Consider the following 25,000-nt stretch of genomic DNA (forward strand, 5'->3'; position numbering starts at 1 on the left):
ACTAAAAAGGTAAATGCAAAACTATTTTCAATCAGTTTATTGAAACGCTCCCGTTAAGGATTGCAATAACATATTCGCGAGATAAAAGAACGAAGTAGGGGGAAATGGAGGAACAGCCGCAAACAGCGAAGAGCAAAAAATTCATTAAACAATTGAGAACGGAGCGAGTTAAGCATACAAGCATGTTCATAAGGGAAACAAAGCACGGTGTAAAACGTAAGTTTAAATTAAGTTTATAGAAACGCTCCCGCTGCGGATTGCAATAACATATTCGCGAGATAAAAGTTTAATGAGAAGACACAAGGTATAAACGAAGCACACGCCGTGGCGCAACGTTAGGGGCAACAGTTTCAACCATTCTATGATCTGCTTCTCGCAACTGAAAGACGGCACATGGCGGATGTTAGCCGACTTGCTGACCGCAACGTTAGGGGCTTCAACTATGGCGCTGACGCAACATCTCAGTGCCAACACTTTGCAGACTGTACTTAAAAGACACGCCCTCCTCACTGGACAGTTAAAAACACCAATCAAACTAACGATGACATCAAGTATTACCCAATCAAAAGTAGGAAAGGAGGCATCTTCATAAAATGCGTGTGGGATGATTTGCATGAGACGCTGCTTTAAAAAAAAAAATGATAAAAAAAATACGGGATAAATCCCGTCCAGTATTGATTGAAAACGGGACGCGCAATTTCATTCTCAAACGCGGCACGATTCCGTATTTTAAAGGATGGGTGGCAACCCTACAGTGCCAGGTAACCACCCATACAATCAGATTGTGATTCAGACTAGGAATGCAATGAATGTAATTACCCCGATCTACATACAAGGCGAAAGTCTTGCAACATTCAAAGATGATGGTTTGGGATAATTAGTACTTATTAAGTACAACATTGAACATAAAAGAGCTTATGAAGCCTTGAACCGAAAAAAGCAAGATCTCAGAGATTGTAAAAAAAAAAAAGGAGGTAATGTCGTTTTACTCGCTGTAGATTTTAGTCAAACATTACCAGTTATTCCACGACGGAGACCAGCAGATGAACTCAACGCGTGTTTAAAATCCATGCTTCTCCCACGGTCGGTTATATGTCGCGTGTTCTCGGGTAGGTACACCAAAAAATGTATACATTTAAGCATGTAATGGGCAAAGAAAAAATGAGGTATACCCGAAGGCACTGCAGTAGTACTCAATGTAACTTTACTTCTTAAATGTTAATGTTTTACTGTTTCATAATTTATACGCTTCTTATATATTGTTCAAATTCTTTTATCAAAATACCAGTGACAGCGCAATGCACGATAACATGGAGTGAATACACCATACGCATCTGCCCACGGCCGCCCTGGTGTGCGCAGATAGGAGTTGATTCTAAAATAAAATAAACATAAAAAGAGTAATACATTCATCACCCATAAAGCGGATAGCAGACGTGACGTATTATATGTGTACCACATTTCAACTCAATACGTGAAACGGTTTGCAAGCTACATGTGATTTAAAATCCTGGACAGACCAACGAAAAGCCACGGTAGCAAATTATAGAAGAAGATTTTACTGTTTAATAATTAATATTTATATGAAATGTGCTTCTTATATATTACTTCATATTCTCATATGATAATGATGTTAATGTTGTTTATATTGATTTCTATGTTATTGTAAGTGCATCTATGTGTGTATATGTATGTATGTATGTGTATATATATATATATATATATATATATATATATATATATATATATAAAAAATATATATATAAAAAATATATGTGTATATGTATATATAATATATCTGTATATGTGTGTATATGTGTGTGTATATGTGTATATGTATATATATATGACAGCAACACTTATAACAATGACAACACAATTACATTGACAATCATGTTACGTTATTTTTAAAATGTTTCCTTTACTTTTTCATAACCTCTTTAACACACTACTTCTCCGCTGCGAAGCGCGGGTATTTTGCTAGTTAAATAATAATTAATAATCTGACACATAGGAAACGAAACGCTGCTTTCAGTAAGTACAATGCACACGCGTTTAATTTGTCAGCCACTTTTTGCCAGCTGTCTTTGTGGTTTGGGCTGCTTTTGCAGTGTTACCCCTTGTGCATATTAAATCTTGAAATCCTTCATGTCCTTCGAATGAAAGGTCTTGCTCTGCTTGTGTGAAAAAAAAAAATGCGCCCGTTCTTTCGTCATTTTGTTACAGCTTATCAAAGACTTACTGGTCATGTTTTCTAGACTCAATATATACGGGCTTTTCAATCAGCGCGGGCGCGCGCATTCATCTCGGATGATTAGATCCAGCTCGACTAATCTACTACACGGCTGCGTTTGAAAAACCGACTTATCCCGGATGAGTTTCACCAGCATTAACTCATCCAAGATGAGGCATCTGATCTCAGATGATTTAAGCGATGTACGGAAAATACCCCCCTGGTCTCAAACTCCAACCAATTTCACTCCAACCAATTGCTTAATTAGGCTCTGATTCTTGTTGTTAATTAAACTCATTCTTTAATTCCTTGGCATGTTGTTACTCTCATTGCGCAATAGCAGACATTTCCGAAATTGTTGATTTTCTCTTTTCTAAGAGCACTGTTCAAATGTTTTGGGGACGTGAGCAGATCAGCATTTCTGAGACCCTCATTTTTCTTTATTTTCAGGTACTGTATGATCAGCAATGTTGGTCATGTTTTGGTTCATTTTGTATCATTATTGTCTGGCAGCTAATTAAAGAAAAAGAAACAATTAAGGGGTCTGAGTCTTCAAGAGCAAGTCAAATAAAATGATTTCAAAAGAAGTTAATTAGGAGCAAAAATAGGTCACTAATTATGAAAAGGGTTAGAATGAACACTTGGACCCACTGTGGCCCTCCAGGTCCAGAGTTGCTCTAATGGGATAAAAGTGACAGAAATGTGATCCTGTGCGATTCCTGCAGTCATGTGCTGAAATTTTCATGTGTGAACACAAAAGCATTTATATGACATATGACATCTGCTGTTTTTGTTTTCAACATGTGTTAATGTGGTGCTGTATCATTACCAGAGGGAGACATTTTTATATGTTGTTTTTACTCCGTTTTTTCATGTATCATTGTGCCTTCAAGAGTAATTTGTCTACTTGTAGCCACACGAGTGCAGTACCAACTTTCTTGGAGCTACCGATTTACTGTTACATTTTCAGAACTTTAGTACCGAATTAGTACCAATGTATCAGTTTTTGTGCCTTTTAGTTCAAAGGCTATGTCACTTCACAGTATCCCTTCATGCATTTCTCAAACCTCCTAGGAGTCTTTCCCAGTAAACATAAGATGCATGGCAGGAACAATCTGTAGACAGGGCGTCAGTCCATCAAAGGGCGAACACATAAACACAAACTAGAGCCAATTTAGTACTGCCAATGCACCTAACCTGCTTTTCTTTTTATTGTGGAAGAAAAACCATGCAGACACAGAGAGAACATATACACTCCACCCACGGAGGACCAAGGCCGTTAACCCTGCATGGAGCTACCACTGTATCATCATGCCATCCACTGCAGGGTATCATAACATAATCAACTCAGATTCTAAAATAATATCTTTACATAATTTTGCATATTTGTTTTACTAAATATTTCAGCAATCCTCTGTCATTCAGAATACACGGTACTTGCAGAAAAGTAAGGTTTATCATTTACTTGTGAACAAGGTGGTTGCATTATCTTTTTTCCATGACTAAACACTGACCACAATCATCTCTAGTAAACAAAAGTATATAGAAAAACTGAAGGTAGTTATAAAAGATGTTAAATAAAAAAATATATCTAACACAGCAAAAACGTAATGACATGGCAGCTGTAGATTTTACTGTATACCTTTGGAAATGTTTAGCTTGTGTAATGTTAGTATTTACTCATCTCCCATCAAACAAATTGGAGTTACCACATTACAGTGAAACAACACAAGGATCAATGCAAGCTCCCCACTCTGGCATGCAGCTAATGAATTAAAGAATTAAAGCAATCTTAACTCTGATATCACTTAGTTTACATTAGGCATCTAAACATTATAAAATGTTTGGGACTACAGAGCCATCTACAAAAAATTTTGATCTGTGGAACTGCTATGAAAATGTAAAAAAAAAGTTAGTTATGTGAAAAATATTTTAATCAAGATAATATTACTAAATACATGCATTTACAGTATATATTTATGCAAAAAGATGCAATAATAAAAACTTTTATGTTTCAAGCATGATAAAAGTAAATGCTTCCATTATATGACACAAATAATCAATTTTTGGTGTAAGGTTTGTTAAACATAGCTTTATTGTATTCGTCATAAACACATAGTGTCCAAGTTTAGGTTGTAAGGCAGCAATGGTAATCACTGTGTCGCTGTGCCCATCTGTCATAAAGTGCTTTACAAAAATTGTAATAGTTATTCTTTTGGTTTGAAGAATGGTAGCATAATACTGGAGTTCAGAGTTTTATTTCCATTTTTTTAAATAGATTTTGAATTAGAGTGAATATAACATCCTTTATTCTTACTTATAAAAATGTTATTTAATCTGCCTGATACACTGAAAGTACGTGAATATAATTTATTTATATTTATGAATATAACTGCTTTACATTAATGTAGGTTGGCACTGGATTCAGTTTCACTGACGACGACCAAGGATTTGCCCGCAACCAAGATGATGTAGGAAGGGACTTATACAGGTTATAGAGATTTGAATATTTATCTTTGCGTCACCATTGTTTTTTTTAAGTACATTTTATTGTATCACATATATATATTTTTTTCTTCATCAGTGCACTTACTCAGTTCTTTCAAATATTCTATGAATACCAGAAAAATGACTTCTACGCAACTGGAGAGGTAAGCATAACTTTTTGGCGTAGTTCCTGGAATGTGACAAAGTTGTTATATAAACAGAGTAATATTCATTAAGAACTACATAATAAGATGAAAAAGAATGCAGTACTCTGGTGTTTTGCAAGAATAATTCAAGAGATGCCACCTGACAGAAAATGAGAAATTTCAACATCACTTAAGCTGTAGAATTTTAAAACTGTAACATTGTGGACACAGATTTATTCTGACAGTCAAATTATTAAATTGAATAAGCTTTGCCATAACATTTGATTGGACTGACAAGTCTTACCTTTGTGTTTCTGTTCTTCAGTCTGTGTCCTTTTTCCTTCTACATTAGGCTGTCTAAGTTTTTCCTTTCACATGCTCATCTCCATTAAAATTCAATAATTTGCAAGAAGCTGTGACTAAGATTCATGCAGCTTATGTAAACGAGAATAATCCACACACTTCCCTTCTTCTACATGTTTGTACAGTGTTTTTGTTTGATTTGCCTCAGGAGTCTCTCACACTTCACTTGTCCTGGGTGCAATACTCAACAAGTCATTGTGTGCATTCAAAAAGCTAACATTTTCACAGAGGGGATTTTCTAAGTAAAGTGAATTGTTTCCAGCTTTTTTTTTAATGTTAAATATGGCATTCTTTTTTGAACACCAGTTGTCTTACATTTCAAATTAACTAAAGTTTATTTTTTGAGACTGTTCATTTTGGTGATTAATCACTGCGTCTAGAGCCCATTCTCAAAATAGGGAAAAAAAACAGATTTGTTTCAGCAATGGGGAAGGATGTCAGTTACTTAGATAACAAAGCCAACATGTTTTTTTTTTAATTACCGATATATCATGTAAGGAGGCATTTTATTTTTTGACATAACTCGCAGACATTGGTAGAGCATACATATTCTACATACAGTGGGTATGGAAAGTATTCAGACCCCCTTCAATTTTTCACTCTTTGTCATATTGCAGCCATTTGCTAAAATCATTTAAATTAAGTTTTTCTCTCATTAATGTACACACAGCACCCCATATTGACAGACAAAAAAAAGAATTTTTGAAATTGTTGCAGATTTATTAAAAAAGAAAAACTGAAATATCACATGGTCCTAAGTATTCAGACCCTTTGCTCAGTATTTAGTAGAAGCACCCTTTTGAGCTAATACAGCCATGAGTCTTCTTGGGAAAGATGCAACAAGTTTTTCACATCTGGATTTGGGGATCCTCTGCCATTCCTCCTTGCAGATCCTCTCCAGTTCTGTCAGGTTGGATGGTAAACATTGGTGGACAGCCATTTTTAGGTCTCTCCAGAGATGCTCAATTGGGTTTAAGTCAGGGCTCTGGCTAGGCCATTCAAGAACAGTCACAGAGTTGTTGTGAAGCCACTCCTTCGTTATTTTAGCTGTGTGCTTAGGGTCATTGTCTTGTTGGAAGGTAAACCTTCGGCCCAGTGTGAGGTCCTTAGCACTCTGGAGAAAGTTTTTGTCCAGGATATCCCTGTACTTGGCCGCATTCATCTTTCCCTCGATTGCAACCAGTCGTCCTGTCCCTGCAGCTGAAAAACACCCCCACAGCATGATGCTACCACCGCCATGCTTCACTGTGGGGACTGTATTGGACAAATGATGAGCAGTGCTTGGTTGTCTCCACACATACCTCAGTGCAAGACACATGACAGCCCACATGGAGTTTGCTAAAAGACACCTGAAGGACTCTGAGATGGTGAGAAATAAGATTCTCTGGTCTGATGAGACAAAGATAGAACTTTTTGGCCTTAATTCTAAGCGGTATGTGTATTATTCGATTATTGTAGCCCTAAGTTTACTTGGTCACATAAAGTTGTAGTTAAAAAAAACCACAAACCTAAAAGCATTTCTAATTAAGAATTTTGTGTAATTTTTCTGCATGTGATCACAATTAGATTTCATGTTTCCATGTGCACTGTTCTGAATAAGACAGTAAACATTCCTTCTGCTAAATGGAAAGTGGCTCATGTTTTGGTTGGAAAAATAGAATCTGCAGCGCTTGTACATCCTAGAATCATGTGGATGATTTAAAATCATTTTTCAATTTTAATAGTACAAGTAGTTTAACACTTGGATTTCCTTGATTTTTTTCATTAATGTATTATATACTACATGTGTTACCATGGTTTATAACTGTGGAAGTCAGATTGGTAAGACTCCCTTTACTATTCATTTTGTAATGCCTAAGTACTTTTGTAAAACCTAAGCACTTTAGGTGCTAATAGCATTCCTAAGCTAGATAAGTAGAGTTTAGCTAATACAAGTGGTGTATATTCTGTGGCCACTTTGTACAATTCATGGCCACAGTGGCCATATGATAGCATCGGGTGCACAGTCCCTGCTCAGAGCCAATTAGAGTAGCCAGTTAACTTACAACATGTGTCTTTAAGATGTGGTAGTGAAATTCCACTCGATCATGAGCAGAAAACCGTTATGGTTTTCACATCTTTGTGAATATGAAATTTATCATATTCATATTTACTTCATTATAATTATTAGAGAAGTCTTATCAATGGTTGCAACATTCACTTAACATGGTAGACTAAAGACTAGGGTGTTTATCATTTAGTAAAATAACCATATAACCAATTTAATTCAGTTTAATATTAGATCCTCACAAGGAGAGAATAGCTAGATTTTTTGGTGATGTTCAAAATGCATCATTAAATATTGTTCAAGGTATACTTCCTCTGCCTCTAATATATAATTTATGGAGCTTGGTAAAGCTATACGGAGGAGCATCAGCTAAAGGTGTGGTGTCTGTATATACAGTACTAGCCACCCCCTGCGGCTTTGCCTGCATAGAAGTGAAACAGGACAGCAAAGAGGTTCCCTGCCTGGCTCCCTACTCCTGACGTCACGCTTCCCCCTCCCCTCGGCCTGCAGCCTCTGTCTCGGATTAGCACGAATATATCACTCCTGCAAGTGAACTACGATTCTTAGTGTGATTAGAGAAGTAGCAAAATCAACTGGAAAGTTCAAGCAAATTCTAGAAAAAAGCCTGATCTAAATCCATTAAGTAGTTCTCTCTTGAAAAGTGGACAAACATACAGATAGACAGACAGACGTTGGATTTTATATATATATATATATATATATATATATATATATATATATATATATATATATATATATATATATATATAGAGTGTGGCAGGTGGCTGGGTGTGGTCCGCACCTGCCTGCCTATTTAAGGAGCCGCCTCCCTGCAATCAAGGCTGGAGTCGGGTAAGGAGGTAGACAAGGTCAGAGGAGCCGGCAAGGAGAGGCCCTGAGTGTGTTGTGTTTGGAAGAGAGAAGAGACGGCCAGTGAAGAGCCGGGGACTGTGACAGACTGTGGGGGTTTGTTGGTGTGGTGCACTTAGACTTGTATTATATTAATTGTGTAAATAAACGTGTGGTGATGGCTTGTAATGTGTCTGCCTGTCTGTGTCCGGGGGCTCCCTTTCACAAGAGATAAGTCATTTTCAATAAGGAAACAGATATTGGGACTTTATTCTTAAAATAATTGTATTAACTAAAACTTTTCTTTGCTAATAAAGGAATGTTTCATAGACAAAGGTTTAGAATGCTGTTATGTGAATGAGACAGTTCAATTTTTATATGAAGCTTTAATACATGACGTATTATTGACATCAACACAAACTGGAATATATGAATTTAATGCAAGGTACACTGTGCCAACAATTTTATGTTTAAATCATTTTGAAATTGTAACGCAAAGATTGGTATAAGTCAGAGCAGAACTAAACTTGATTTTAGGTGCTCTCCTGGTTTCCAGTGAATAATGAAGCATAGCAGACTGCTATTAATTACATGCCCTGTTCTTGGCAAGGCACCAAGCCAGGGTTGTCATATTTCCAAAATCAGAGATCGGAGCAGCCACCATTTTGTGCTACCAAAAAAAAGATAAAAACTTCCTTAACATTTTCTTAGGCAGAGTACTTTTATCTTTGGAACTTCTCTTCTATGAGAATGAAAAGTTCTTACATTAAAATATATATTTTTTTAACAAATTTTAGATATAAACCTTTATATGAAACGAAAGAAATAATGCTTATCATCATAATAATGTTAAAATAATATTGATATTTTATTTACACAAGTAGTTAGTACTAGTAATAATGCAATATTTCAATGCACACTAAATTCATATAAATATGAATATACGGTAAACATTTTGTGCAACTTTGTATATAACCTCACTTATTTTTTTTTATTCTAAATTTAGGTGCAGCATGTTTGATATCACTTGTGACATGTTTTATGTTTCATATAATAACACGACATATGTAAATAGAATGTAGATATTTAGATACAAACTACCTTGTTAGTCTAAAAGACTTCATCAGTATCACTTACTTTCAAAATGAATTACACACAAGCATGAGAAGCCATGATGAGCACAAGAAGTGTATGACAACATGAGTACACGACTTACATGAACACACACGATTCAAACACTCAGATTCAGTTGACAGTACACCAGGCTATCCACAAAAATGTAGCGGGCCTTTTTAACTAGATGTTCAGTATAAAAATTTAATTAAGAATTTTTTGTTTAATCATGATTTTTTTCCAGAGACAATGCGGGACTCAGGATTGATCTGTTGAACTTCCTTGGTCATTCCTGCTCAAATTGGGATGTCTGGCCACCGTGCATCGGGCATAATTAAAATTGTGACATTTTCTTTTAGCTTTTTTGCACATATATATGTGCTTCCTCTTTAATGCCCTTAGATTGCTAAAAATAAATAAGTTAGAAACTTCATCATCTAGTAGTTTAGTCTGTTTATCTTTAGAGAGCCCCCCTTGGTAAACATCAAACTTGAACTGCTGAATTTTTGAACATTACAGTCTATGGAGTCGCCAGTTATGAGCAATTTGTTTTCAGCAATAACAGACAAGTTTCTGAGTGCTGAATACATAAATTTGTGACCTGGATACAGGTTTACCTTTTGAAGATCAGAGGCTTCTTTTGACTGTAAACCACTTTTTATGTGGTAAAAATGATGCTACTGCTATATTTGGCCACTCTCTGATCACAGGGTTGGATGGGGGTGCATGGCAAACTCAAAACGACCTATTGATCTACACAACATGCTGGGGATGACCATAGGAATGTATGGTGTTTTCTTCACAATTAATCTGCCATTGTTTCGCTGGATTCCAGCTTTTGTCTAAGAGTATGTCTTTTTGTCTCATCGTGGGTTTTATTTAGCCATGTTGAATTTCCAAAAGATCACCCACCATTTATTTATACCAAGACAACACTGTGCACTTTGCACAAAGCTAACTGAGTGTTGTCAAACTAAAAGTATATCTGAGCAAATAAAAACCAATTACTCAAACAATGTATTGTCATTTTCCTTTTAATTATTTTTGCTTTGTATTATCAACTGTAAGTTTTTTTCAAAATACAATAGTGGTCATAACTCTTTTGTAACTAATGGGCATAGCATATTTATATTATTGGTACTGTAAAGCCTAGAATTGTTCTTAAAGAAAAATAAAGAAGTATGTTTAAAAATCTTTGCCTATATAGGTTTTACCTTGTTTTTTGCACATTTCATTTATGCATCAAGTATTGCTTGCACTCAACTTAAATTGTGGTTCATGACATAAAAGGAATTCAGCTTTTTATTCATTGTTGTTGTGTATGTATATTTATAATATGTTTCATTTTTAGTCTTATGCAGGAAAATATATCCCAGCAATTGGTTATTATATCCACCAAAACAACCCATCAGCTAAAATCAAAATCAACTTCAAGGGGATTGCAATTGGAGATGGACTCTGTGATCCTGAAATGGTAGGTTGTTTATGTTTTAATTATGTGAAAAGTACCTTTTAAGTTACAAGCCCATCGTGATAAAAGGAAGTCTTTTGTCAGTGATCAATCTAATAGCTTTTAGGTATAATTTCTACCACATGTAGTAAGAAAGCCTTTGTGGTGTTTTTTTTTTTTATATAAATATACACTTTGTTCTTGACCTACTTTAGCTGTGAGGGAATCCTTTTCTTAATGTCTTTTTTCTAACATTTAGATGCTGGGAGGATATGCAGAGTTCATGTATCAGACGGGCATTGTAGATGAGAAGCAAAAAGAGTTTGTCAAGCAGCAAACTGATCTGGGAGTGATGTACATCCAACAGAAAAAATGGGTCAAAGCCTTTGAAGTATGTACCATACATTATTTATTGTTTGATCTATCAATGTATCTATCAATAATTTAGAAAGGCAATACTCTACAGCTAAACACACTGCAGATTTCCTCATTTTGTGCTGCTTTTTGTGTATATGCAACACAATCATAATCTACTCTTTCGTTCATTTTTTGTTCTTCCCAAAAAGTAAGTAAAGTAACATAAGTGTGAATCACCCTATATCAATTTTCCCTCTTTGTTATGTAAGTTTGTCTTATCTTTGCAAAATGATGTTCTACCTGCCCTGGATGCAGCTACAATATCCTCAGTAAAAAAAATGTTATTTGAGGACTAGCTGTCTAGACCTAAATTTATGGTTGTGGACTCTTCTCAAACAGTACTACTATGTTTTCTGGCTGGAGAATATTGGTGGTGGCACTGACAGACTCTTCCATTGTAATATATAATATAGTATTTGTATTTTTTATTTTGACTGAGTAAATCAAACTTTTTTTGTTGTGATGTATGGACATTTTGCTAAAATTAAGTAATGTAAAACATAATCCTTTTATGTGAAAAGCACAATCAGCATTTTTGTCTCATTGGCACAAACTGTAGAAATATTAATATGCAAAGTATAAATAGTGTTTCTTCTGAAAGTGTTTGTACCTTAAAATAATAACAAAGAAAATCACATCTTGTCCAGATCCATAATTATACTGCAAACTCACATGCTCAAGAAAAAAATTATAAAGTTAAGAATTTACTTCGATATCAAAAACTGAGGTTGACAGAGCAACTTAAGAAACACCAATGACTATTTTACTTCTGAACCACTCTAGTGTTGCTTTTTCCTGTGCTGTTGCTTCTAGGCTTTAGTTTGTTTGTTTTTCGTAATAGAAGAATTTACCAAACTCCATGAAAATGTTTTGTGCAGTAGTATAGCTCCTGATTTCCAACTTGATACTTCCATCTGCCACCTTTACTGTGGGCATAACTCATCTGACATAGTTAAGTTTTTGTCATTCTTGTGCTCAATGGCCAGTTGCAGATGAAATGTAAGGTTAATCTTTTGACTTGAAATGTGCCCTTTAGAAAAAGGATAGGTTGATAAATGAACAGGTTCTTTCTTACCATCCTCCTATCCAGGACAGTGTTATGAAGAGCTGTTGATATACTTTACTAATCCACCTTTCATCTAGTTTTAGTCATTTAAATCTGTGGTTATTATTGGGCTCACGTTGACTTCCCTCACAAGTCTTTTTCAAATGTTAAAGGAATACTCCATTCAAAAACAATTTTTTGTATATGTTATTTATCTGATTTAGTTTATGGGAGATGGTTAATCTCATGTTTTATTGCAGATTGGAGAAAAAAAAATCTGATATAATTGAAGCCTTTAGTGAGCAATGGCCAACAATGTGAAAAGAGTCCATTGGGGGTAAAAAGTAAAAACAATTTACATTACTCATGTTGTATTATCAACAAGTCAATTATCCAGCCGTATGCTCAAAATGTGCAAAACACTTGCTTTTTTTGCTAAAATAACATTTGACATATGGTTCTAGACTAATCACGGTATGTCATAAACTGGAAGCTAAAGTGTCATGGGAATGATATTTTGAATTGAACCCGCCCCCTAATTCATTGGTTTAGTCATGCCTTCAATTCAAAAGTGGAATATCCCTTTAAGTTTTGATGGATACTTGTTTAATGGACCCTATAGATCACATTACAAGAAGTAAAACAGTTTAGTCAAGAACAGAATCAGTGCAATACTCCAAATGTTAATGTTTTCCCTTTTCTTAGTGTATGGGAAGTGAATGCAACTTCCTTTTTTGTCAACTACTGCATATCCTTTTGAGGACAGTTTGTATCATTTGTGAAAACTACAAGGTACAAGAAGAAAGATTGCTGAATCCTTATGAAGGTAGCACATAATTGTTTTTTCATGATAAAATATTTGCTGACAAATAACTAATTTGTCTTTCAATTTTTTTAATCTTGACGAATAATAAAAATACAGTTTGGAATAAGTAGGTGAGTTTAATTAATAATCCAGTAACATATGAAAACGTTTGGCAGGCACTATAATATGAATCCAGTTATATTTTACATATTAATGTTTCTGTGGTTTGCATTAATCAGACATGTCAAGTGTGCTGGTATCACATAAAAAGTATTCTGTTTTTGAGGACTTACTTTTAGGGAAAACATCCATTAATCAAATAGTACATAAAAAGTATTAGAACAAAACAGTAGTAAAAATCAAATCTGTTAAGGACATGACAGTAGCTAGAGTATTCAGGAGAACACAGGGTTTGAATAATTCAGTCAAGTTTAAAACGTAAAATACCATATATTTTAATGAGGATGTTAATGCAAATTCAAAAGCACACAGTTTTCCACCTGTTTCAGTCTCTGCTCCATTACCCTATTCCACGGTACTATATTATTCACAATTGTTACATGTGAAGGTAAAATTCAGCTTTTTGTGCTCATAAGAATTACATACAAACCCTTTAAAATCATGTCAGTTTTTTTGTCCAGTGCCTCCTGACTCACCAGTACAAGAAAAGCCCCACATATGATATACCATTCAAGCCATCTTAATGTCTAGTTATACATCTTACATGATGTTCTGTGTTTTGTATGTTTTTTTTTTTCCCTCTAGAAATGAAAAGTCCTCATTGTTAGACCATTTAAGACCATATTTTGTGCAGGAGATCCCCCCACTGAATAAAAATGAATAAACCAATAAGTGTCTTCACAGAAATGATCAGAAGGACTTGAAGTGGTGTATTCTACATCAACCGACCCCTGTGATTCACCCCCTAATGGGATGTGAGGAGTCAAAGTTGCTCCTTTTCACTAAACCTATAAAAATGGGGACTGATAATATAGGCATGTGGATTGTGATTTTATGCAATTTCAAGATTTCTGATCATGAATATATTATTTGTGGTATGTTTACCAGTAGTCCTAGCCCACTTCTAGAAACTTAAAAATGACAAATTTCAAACATGAGCATGTGAGATATTGTTGTAGACTATTTCAAGGTCATTGATTACAAATAGGATGTTATTTTTGAATTTGATCCTTTATTAAGGATCTAGCCCTATTATTATTATTATTATTATTATTTGTTATGTATTTCTGCCTTATAAAGTACATTAATTAGAGCAGGCTTTTTGAATTTGATCCTTTATTAAAGATCTAGCCCTATTATTTTTATTTGTTATATATTTCTGCCTTATAAAGTAGATGAATTAGAGCAGGCAGCTTATACTAAATCAGAATTTTTAATTTTATGTCTGGTTTATTTCTCTTTTAGCTACAGATTAATAAAGATTAAAATATATACGTATGTTTGTGTTTATGTATTTTTATGGTCAATTCCAATCCCTGTTTGCCTATTTAAAGGCACTATACTGGTTCATGTCTTGGGGCAACTTATACCAAGATTGAAGGTTTAAATTACTGACTTTTCTTCTGTTTACAGTTACATATGAAATTATTTGTGCAATGTAGTACTGCACAAATTGCTTGTTTAGTGGAATAGACTAAGGCAGAAAAGGGAAGAGCCATGTAAAAAGCAAGTATATGTAGGGCCTACATGAGTAAATCGGTTACTCCAAAGCTGTGGGTTGCACATAATGCACCTTAAATACAGTTTGGACCAAAAATACACTTCTCATTTCAATTCCATACTGTTCAAAACATATGTTTGTTGTAAAAGTACTGCATTAGGTTCTGGTATGTCCATGCCTGTTGAACGTTTTGATGCCCTTTCTTAGTGAAATTGTTAAATTAAAAAAAAAAGTCTTACAAGCATTAGATATGCTTCCATTATGTGATCTAAAAAGAAGTTTACTGTGTATGTGACCCTGCATAACTTAACCATCACAACCATACAAAACAAAAGTGAAATTAATGTTATACTTAGAAATCCTTTATTTCATTTTCATATTAACATAAAAACATATAGAGTTAAGCTTCTTCATCTTCTTTCGGCTACTCCCGTTAGGGGTTGCCACAGCGGATCATCTTCTTCCATATCTTTCTGTCCTCTGCATCTTGCTCTGTTACACCCATCACCTGCATGTCCTCTCTCACCACATCCATAAACCTTCTCTTAGGCCTTCCTCTTGCCTGGCAGCTCTATCTTTAACATCCTTTTCCCAATATAAAAACATATAGAGTTAAGTATATAATAATTATGATTAAGAAATGCACTTGGGATCCCTTAAGTATGCCAGAAACAAGTTTAGTATTTCTTTTTGTATTTACTGGCTGTTGTAATCAAAGGTGGCTAGATTTTGAAACATTTTTTATTCTTCCTGTATTCATCAACTAAATGATGCTGCATGTTGCCAGTTCATTTAAGAGAATAGAGCGGTTTTCTTTCTCATATATTTTTGTCTTGAGATTAAGTATACAGAAATATGAGATCAAAAAATTGATTGTACATTTGTAATTTAAGATTTTTTAATGCTGTTTTCTGATATTTTGGAGATCACAGAAAATGGGTTTTTTTGTTTGTGTGAAAATAGATGACACACTTCTGGACTATTGTATACTTACAAACAAACACTGTAATAATTGAATGCATGATTTGTCATTTATTTTTTGTTTCCTGTAGTTTAAACACTTCTTGTGTATGTCTGGTTAAAGATATGAGCATCAAGTTTTATGTCTTTGCTAATATATGCTTCTAACTAGTTACTAAAGCTTGCATGAAACCACTGAAATCTTTTTGTTTACTTCAGATTGTTTAAAATTGAAGGTTTCACATTTTTTCACAGTTTATATTACTCAGGTTGTTATTTGACAATGCAAATAAACTTTTTCTAGTGTGAAATATATTTGTTATGCAGAAACAAAAACATTTTCTTGTTCATCAAAGTGTTTTTCATCAAGCCTTCAATGACATTACATTGTGCGTATGATATAGATTAGCCTTTTAAGATAATGGGAGGTGGGATGTTCACCACATGTTTCTAATTAGTTTGCGTCTAGTGCTTTATAAAGTTCTGTGAAACAGATTTTCCATCTAGAATAATGTCTGCTATTTTTTAACTTTTATTCTTTGTAGGTTTTTGATCTATTGTTAAATGGAGACCTTTCCCAGTATCCATCTTTTTACCAGAATGTTACCGGCTGTACAAACTACTTCAACTTTCTTCAGTGTCAGGTACTTTCTGACTTACTTACTTACTTACGTACATACTTAATTATTGTGTAGAAGGCTTAACACAGGATTGCTTGGTAGCTATAGTGTAAATAATCAGCAGTTCTTTTATTTATCCCAAGAAACTTTATACACAATTAAATCAATTATATATACATAAAAACTATGTAGAATATACTTAAAATTACAAACAACAAAATAAATATAAAATAACACTCTAAAACATGCTTATTTAAAAGTCCATCTTTTTTTTTTTTTTACATTTTTCGGTTAATAAACAGCAAAGTGTCCCTTCATCCTCCTTGGCATCAAAGGACAACAACTCCAAAAACTAAACTGAACAACTACACTTAGCTAGAATTCTTTTTAATGTTGACTGCTTAAATTCACTTGAAAGAAGCCCATTTGAGTTATGTGGAAGCAGATCCAGTAAGCAGAGAGCAGGATTGAGCACTGTGATGAGAAAACAAAGCAAAGCAAATGTCCCATTATGAAGTGGTCTCCTTCTTTGTTTATAGGGTGTTGGGTAGTTGGGTTTTTCCTTCATGTTAGCAGGCTTCACGTTCCTCAAACGTACGCTGCATTTATTTTAGTTTTTTTACCTTTCTTCAACATACTTAACCAATCAAGTAAAAGTATGTTTCTTTTTGATTAGTTACACAACTTCACTTCAGTAATACATTAAATGTTTACACAGCACACACATAGTTATTTTGTTCACATTTTCAAACATAAGTGATATTTCAAAACCTAACTATTGTAACCCTGATCATAAGAGCAATGCATCTACTGCCATACATTTTTGTAACTCTCACCTTAGCACTCAAACAACGTGTTAACTCTCACAAAAAGTGGGCATTCTTACAGACCATAGTGCATTGTTTTGGGTGTTGCTATCTTACCAGTATGGTCACAGACAACAGCACTGCAGAAAAACACTGATTGCAACACCGTTATGTCTGTTTGCATCCCCTTTTCACATGCTACTAAAATAACATAGCACAACATAAAACTGCCACGAACAGGCTAATAAAACCCAAACATGTGCAGAAATGTTAGGCCCCTGCAAAAGGCCCTAATCCTTCTCAAGAAATATTCCATCCATCCATCCATTATCCAACCCGCTGAATCCGAACACAGGGTCACGGGGGGTCTGCTGGAGCCAATCCCAGCCAACACAGGGCAGAAGGCAGGAACCAATCCCGGGCAGGGTGCCAACCCACCGCAGGACACACACAAACACAACCACACACCACCCACACACTAGGGCCAATTTAGAATCGCCAATTCACCTAACCTGCATGTCTTTGGACTGTGGAAGGAAACCGGAGCGCCCAGAGGAAACCCACACAGACACGGGGAGAACATGCAAACTCCACGCAGGGAGGACCTGGGAAGCGAACTCGGGTCTCCTAACTGCGAGGCAGCAGCGCTATCACTGCGCCACCGTGCCGCCCTCAAGAAATATTAATTTCATGAAATTTTTATATACATATGTAGTGTTTACAAACCGATTTCTGTACTTGTATACCTGGACCACCTCAAATTCTATTCCCTGAATGGAGACCACGAAGTGTCATACATGGCTAAGATGGCTATTAAATTGATTGTTAGTTTTTGCCTTGAAAATTGGGGTCATAAATGTATTACAATTTTTATATAACATTGTCTATTTGAAAATCTAAAAAAAATAGAAAGAGGTATAAAGTGAAAATTAATAGACATATTAATAAAAAAATTCTTGGACTCTTGCCTGTTACGCTGTATAACTAGAATTGTCAGATTATCCAGATACCAGATACCAATATGGAATTGAGACAAAAAAACAATTCTTGTACATTCAACACCTTCAAACTATGTAGTGAGACTATGTTACTTATGCACTGCAGATGACATGTTATGGACATTAAACCAAAAATGGCAACATAAAAGCAAACAAAAAAGCTCATAATAAGCAAAGCACAATCCATGAACTCTAAAAATGTATATCAACACCAGTCAGCAGTGTTACTTAAAGCTGTGTTGTAAGTTACACAAAGAATTATAAATAGTGTTCTTTTTTAGCTGGTGGTGCTGTTTGATGTTTACATTTGTCACTAGAAAATCTCATAACTGAAGTACATAAACAAAATGTAGCAACCTCAAAATTCTGTCTGAATCAGGATAAGTCATTTCCAACCTGCTATATTCTAACACAGGGTCACGGGAGGTCTGCTGGAGCCAACCCCAGCCAGCACAGGGCACAAGGCAGGAACAAATCCTGGGCAGGGCACCAACCCACTGCAGGGCACACACACCCACACACCAAGCACACACTAGGGACATTGCAGGATCGCCAATGCACCTAATCTGCATGTCTTTGGACTGTGGGAGGAAACCGGAGCACCCGGAGGAAACCCACTCAGACACGGGGAGAACATGCAAACTCCATGCAGGGAGGACCCAGGAAGCAAACCCCGGTATCCTTACTGTGATACAGCAACACTACCACTGCTCCACCATGCCTCCCATCAGTATAAGTGTGATGGCTAAATACTGTAACTGAGCTACTATGAATACACAGGGTGCATTAAACAGTGCTGTAATTACTTCTGACTCGAACAGCAATAATCATCCAGTACGAAGTGTTTGACAATCATCCATTTTAAAAAAAGATAAGGGATAAAAAAAAATCTTGGAGGCACAAAATAGTTTCCCTAAGATGCCTTGTATTTTCACAGCTGACGGGAGACTGATCAAGAATACAGCATATGGAGTTAAAAATCTCCAACAGACCCAGAAGCCACCCTAAGACAAAGAAGTACTCATTGTTGACCTCACATCTTGCTTTACTCACTTGAATCTACAGGCATAAATGTGAATGCCTACCTAGCCACCCAGCATTAGATGGGCATAAAGTCAGTACTACAATGCTGAAAAATAAACTCTTCAAAAGCATAACTCGTGTTCAAAAAACATTAAAGGCAACATGTAAAACACACAAAACAAAATACAATAAACAGCATAATTTGCTAGAAAAAAACAACATAAATATGATACATCCTTAGTTTCCAAAACCATCAGAAGAGATGAAAATTGTACACCTCACAACGAGCCCTTGCAAGAGTGATGTCACATTGTAATAACTGTATTGGCGAATGGAGGGCTGCGAGTCAGTAATTAATATAAAGAAAACAAATAGGAAAATGTGCAAACGGTGTATAAATGCTGGTAACCAGCTGACATTGCAAACAGTAGCTTTTTGAACACAATAAGAGGAGATGAAGCAACAGGACTCTATTTACATGAAGCTGTCGGCAGTGTTAACATGAAATAAATTACAAATTTTAACTTACCCCTCCTAGATTTCATGATTTGCAACATCAGCTGAATTCTCTCAATCTCTCACTCTTTCTGTCTCTTTCTCACCCTTACCTTTTCTGTGCAACACTTATACTTCAGCAACTTTATTTTATCTTCTGTAATGGCTGCTTTAGGCACCCACTATGGCCATTGGGTCTTTTCATCACCTCTGGAATATGATCATTTTGTTTGACTAATGCCCAAATATAAGGCAATTTACAGGCTCGGGATACCATACAATTATTTACACTTGTTTCTTTTGTGTGCACTTGGGAGCACAGGCAGGTTAAATGATTTCCTCAAGGTCACACAATGAATTGATAGTAAAGGCTGAACCAGCAAACTTGTGGTTTGAAGTCTAACACTGTAGCCAGTAGTACATTTATAATATGTTTATACATTCAGTTATAAAGCAAACCTATTGATAAGCCATCACCACAATCAAAAAATGTAAAGAGAAAAAAACATTAGAAATTTTCTCCTGAAACAGTTTACAGGTAAAACCTTGAAGTAACCAATATTAGCTTCACATATTTTTATATCGTATTGTGAACAGAATAATAAGTTACTCTACCCTAATAGAATATTTAAATCTGTACAGCACTAATCAAAATAGAAATAGCATAGAAGCAGATCACCATGTTCTAAATATGTGCAGATTGTGCAGAACATAAGAGCACCTTAATTCTATTTATTGTTTTGCCGTGCACACAGTGCCTCTACCTTTAGCAGAAGCTTAAATGAACTACTGTACATTAATTCTGAACAATTTTCAAAATAAATCTGAAAGATCACTCAAATTCAAAGAATCCATTACACAAATTCTTGACATACAGTACAAAGAAAAATGCCAAAATGCAAACATACGGTGTGCAATAGTGTCCCAACATGTAAGAAACCCAATACACTACCCCCTCTCACACACACTACAGCTTTTATTTTACCCCTAACTTTGTGCAGTTTGGGCTGCCATTTCAGATCACCAGGGTTACAACATGGTATCACACTGTAAACAATGCAGGGTGGAGGCACATAAATTATATAGCAGTACTCAGTTGTAGTGTTTCGCTTGCTCCTTCAAAATATACACATACATCTTCAAGAAATAAACAAAGCTCTGCTTTAGCTAGCTCTATTACATATCAAGTACTAGATGACAGAGATAAAGAACAAAACACTTAAGGCTTTGAGTATTCATATTTTATCTAGATTTATTTATTGTACATTTTTCTTGGATAAACATCTTGAATATTAATAGTTTTTTTTGTCTCTAGTCAATTAAAAATCTTTGATAGCCACTTAATGTACTAAAGTTCCAGTCAGAGTTTTGAGTTTTTCATGTTTGTTTACATCTCATCAGTTGAAGTCTTCATTAAAGAATGCCAGTTCAGAATTCATCTTTGCTATTACTCCTGTTAACAGCATGCATCTGTGATATTGGAGAATTTTTTTATTTTTAATTATTCTTTAACAGCTTAATATTTTAATTGATAAATAATAATTGTTTCCAGAATTTATCATTTTTTTATATTGATTGGTTTTAAACACATTGTTTTTTATGTATTTTTGTTTAGTTGGAGTATTTTGCGGTGTGTTTTAAAGTATATGATTTTACTTATTTGAATAGTGTCATTTTTTAATATTAATTTTTTTCTAAATATTCAATAAGCTTATTAAAATAAGCATCAGATATACAAACTGATCAATATCATAAAATCAACAGACCAAACATAAATAAATAAGACTGAGGCACAGTAGGTGGCTATGATTCATACTGCCTAAACGGTATAATACAATTAGAAGCTGGATAGGATTTTGCCTGTCCCTTTGTCAGTGTTTATTGCATTGCACAATGTATTATTGTTGTTGTTGTTAAACATTAGTTTTGATCTATGAAATTCACCAAAGTGTTTTTTTCGAAGCGAATATGTTGTGTTCACTGGTGACCTTGAAAGTTGAGTATTTTCCTGGAAATTTGCTGTGTGGCCTGTTTAAACTAACTTTTTTCCTTCAGCACCCCATCATGCTTTGCGAGGCCAACATGACATCATAGAGCTGTAGCAATCATGTTGGATGGGGAGACCACATATGCACAAAACGTTCATGCTTGCATACTGTAAGCTCTGTCCACCTCATATTTTACATTTCTGCCCTATCTGCTTTACGCATGCATAATATCACTACTCGATCAATACTCCAGCTGAATTTCCATCATGCATGCGTTTAAAAAAATTTAAAAAAAAAAACTCCTGGTAATTTCATTTGAAGGGTACATTAGTTCACCATAACAAGAAATTATTAACACTCCAGCCGAGTATTTAAGGCTGATCTCTGTACGCTCACACACTCAACATTGCATGCACCTTTAGCCACATGGCACTGTAGCAAGGCAAACAAACCTTAAAGTAGCCCTCCTCCTTCCACAGTCAGAAAATACTTGATGCCCTCTGAAATGATAATAACAAAATATTTACCACTATTCACAAGATGTTTTTGTCTTCTTGATTGAAGAAGTGTGAAGTATCTACACAAATAAATAAGAAACAAAAAAAAAGATGTGCCAGCTGCATGTAGGATGACTTCAAAAAATGATGCATGGCATAGCTAGTCAGTACCCTGATGACTGGAACTTTGTGAGCTATGGATATATTTTAATTTTTGTGGCAGTTTGTTCTGTTTGTTGTTATTTCATCTCTGTCTTTAGTTGTTTGAGGCATGGTGGCGCAGTGGTTAGCACTGCTGCCTCACGCTTAGGTCACATTTTTGGCTACCATAATCGGTCCAGCATAGTTGGCTAATGCTTCCCTATCCCTCAGGGACACTTAAAAGACCACTGCACCATTATAATTCACTCATAATTAAGTCAGTTTATTCTTCTTCTTCTTGGACTTCAGTACGTTTCGCTGAGATAAAGGCAAAAGCAAATTTGGAGGGGCCCACTCATCACTATTGCATATATACTGTCACTTACTTGCCCCAGCTATGCCTTGTTTTTATTTATTGTCACCCAAACTATTCCCCTTTACCTTTCACAGCAAGCATGTGAATAAAGTGGTGAAGATTTGTGGTGGAGTAAAAACCAGTGATAGCAGAAGAGGAATCCATTTATACAAAATATTACCACTAGCATGTTGTACCTAAGATGTTAAAGACCTCTTGTTAAGATTACTGTCTATTATTGCAGGAATTGACTTGTATACCAAAAATTTACTTTATATATATATATATATATATATATATATATATATATATATAGATATAGATATATATATATAGATATAGATATAGATATATATAGATACAGATGTTAGTTTTAAGGAAGCCATAACCTGTCAGATGATGTCTAATAAAAGAATGTATGTCTGTTTTAATAGGAACCAAAGGATCAGAAACTTTTTGGCAAGTTTTTATCATTGCCTGAAGTGAGGAAGAGCATTCATGTGGGCAATTTAATTTTCCATGATGGATCTGAAGTAGAAAAACATTTATTGGAGGATGTAATGAAAACCATTAAACCATGGTTAGCTATTCTAATGGACAATTATCGGGTAAGTTTTATTGATACCTCATTAATGTGTCATATACTGTAAAAGTTTCAAAAAGATTCCTGTGTACATACAGTATGTAGATTTGCTGAGAATTCCTTATGAATCACAACTTTAAAATGTTAGAATGTAGTGTTATGCTGTCTTTTTTGTCTTTAGTATAAATAGTAAACTTTTTCTTATTTTTTCTCTTGTTACGTGAAAATTACTCATAATTTATTTTTAAAATACAGGTTTAGAGTTTTCTGGCCTTAAAATTTTTTGGTAATAAGGTACAGCTTTTAACAGATGTAAGATATATATAATATGTGTGTGTGTGGCTACCAGTGTTAGCTTACTGTTTCTGCACACTACACATTGTCGTTTGGGACATAAGTTTATACAATTCTTTGAAGCCTGAAACAACATGCTTAAATCATTTGAGTGTCAAGGACTAAAGGTCTGCATGTCCTATTTTGAATCTATCATCCAATTTCATTTTCTAACAAATGCAAAGCTGTCAAAGTGAACTTTATATAAAATATTTGATGCAATTTCCATTAATTAATGTACATAATATAATTATGGGTTTTCATGCTAAACAGATTAATGGACATCCAGTTCTGCAGGGATTTCCAACAATTTGTAATTTGATTGCCCACTGTTAACAATAGATGGTGCCTTTGGGCCAACTCAAACTCAAAATAAATATTGAGAAAAACAATTACACAAAGGGTGTCATATTAATAACATAATGAACACAAAATGTAAATGAAAACATAGATGAACAAAATACAAAATGAACAGAAAGGTACAAATCCAGATGTCTATTTGGGCCTAACTACCGTAAATGGGACATTGCATATTCTTACCAGTCCACTTTGAACCACACTTAAGCACTCCTTTCTCCCAATGTTTGTACCTTTCTCTTTCTTTTTCTCTTGCCTCTCTTCCATCTATCAGGTGAAATGAGGCAGACTTGCACTTGGGCTAGGGACAAACCTAGAACTTTACCAATAATTGACCTTAAAGGGCTAGAACTCAATGGCAACTTTTTACCTATCTGAAACCGAGGTAACAGTATGATCCCATATGAATACACCTGGGCCCATGTGTCCTCTAAAGGGCAGGAATAGTCACTACCTACATCATTCTTTCTTACACCTATTAGTGTCAAGCTTTTGTATTATGTGTAATTTTTTCTGAGCTTAATAATTTTTCTTTGGGATTTTGTTATTGTTAAATATTTGTAAAATAAAACGATTTCAGTTTTACTTTGATTTTCAGTATACATTATAAATGTGGGACTTGTTATTTAAGTTTAAAATTTTGTTTTGAATTATTGTTATCCTGCTGCTAGTTTGTATTCGCATTATTCTAATGAGATTGAATTCATGGGTACATGATTTCTTGAGCTTTGCTTGAGTTGTGATTTAATTTCCACTGCTACTATTTAAGATGACAGTGTGAAAACACCAGCATCCAAAATTCTAAGACAGAACTTCATAAAACCTTGAGAATCTTAGTATGTGTACTGTATAGGGAAAGGTATTTAAGGCAATCAGAATATTTTGCAGCAATTATTTTATGACTTAGATTTTGGATTATTATTGTTTTTGATTTTGGGTATTTTTTCCTTCCTGGTTTTGACTTTATCCTATTATTCTTACTGTTCTTTTATTTTGTTCTTTTGCGCTAAAGTTCCTGGTGTAATAATTATTACAGACCAGTCCTTAGAGATGAGCTTTGCTACCTGCTCACAATAGGTACTTCTCTGTCAGATCCATTGAACCTCCTGGTTAAATTGCATCAAAGTTCTCTTTGTGACTAGATTCTTGCTGATCACATCTACTAATGGATTCCAGACATTGAGACATGAGCTAACCCACAGCTCACT

The 25,000-nt window shown here is 34.8% G+C and overlaps 2 protein-coding genes across 2 annotated transcripts in view; one reads left to right on the forward strand and one right to left on the reverse strand.

The window, feature by feature from the left end:
- cpvl (carboxypeptidase vitellogenic like) overlaps positions 1-25,000 on the forward strand; it is a 141,185-nt gene that overhangs the window by 83,873 nt on the left and 32,312 nt on the right. The window contains exons 7-12 of the mRNA XM_051935769.1: positions 4,645-4,724; positions 4,818-4,884; positions 10,590-10,712; positions 10,948-11,079; positions 16,142-16,240; positions 22,954-23,127. Coding sequence (XP_051791729.1) covers positions 4,645-4,724; positions 4,818-4,884; positions 10,590-10,712; positions 10,948-11,079; positions 16,142-16,240; positions 22,954-23,127 — 675 coding nt within the window. The remainder of the gene's footprint in view (positions 1-4,644; positions 4,725-4,817; positions 4,885-10,589; positions 10,713-10,947; positions 11,080-16,141; positions 16,241-22,953; positions 23,128-25,000) is intronic.
- The window catches only part of tax1bp1b (Tax1 (human T-cell leukemia virus type I) binding protein 1b), a 1,153,251-nt gene that overhangs the window by 1,165 nt on the left and 1,127,086 nt on the right, over positions 1-25,000 (reverse strand). The window lies entirely within an intron of this gene.

The sequence above is a fragment of the Erpetoichthys calabaricus genome, chromosome 13 (genome assembly GCF_900747795.2).
Source record: "Erpetoichthys calabaricus chromosome 13, fErpCal1.3, whole genome shotgun sequence".
NCBI lineage: Eukaryota > Metazoa > Chordata > Cladistia > Polypteriformes > Polypteridae > Erpetoichthys > Erpetoichthys calabaricus.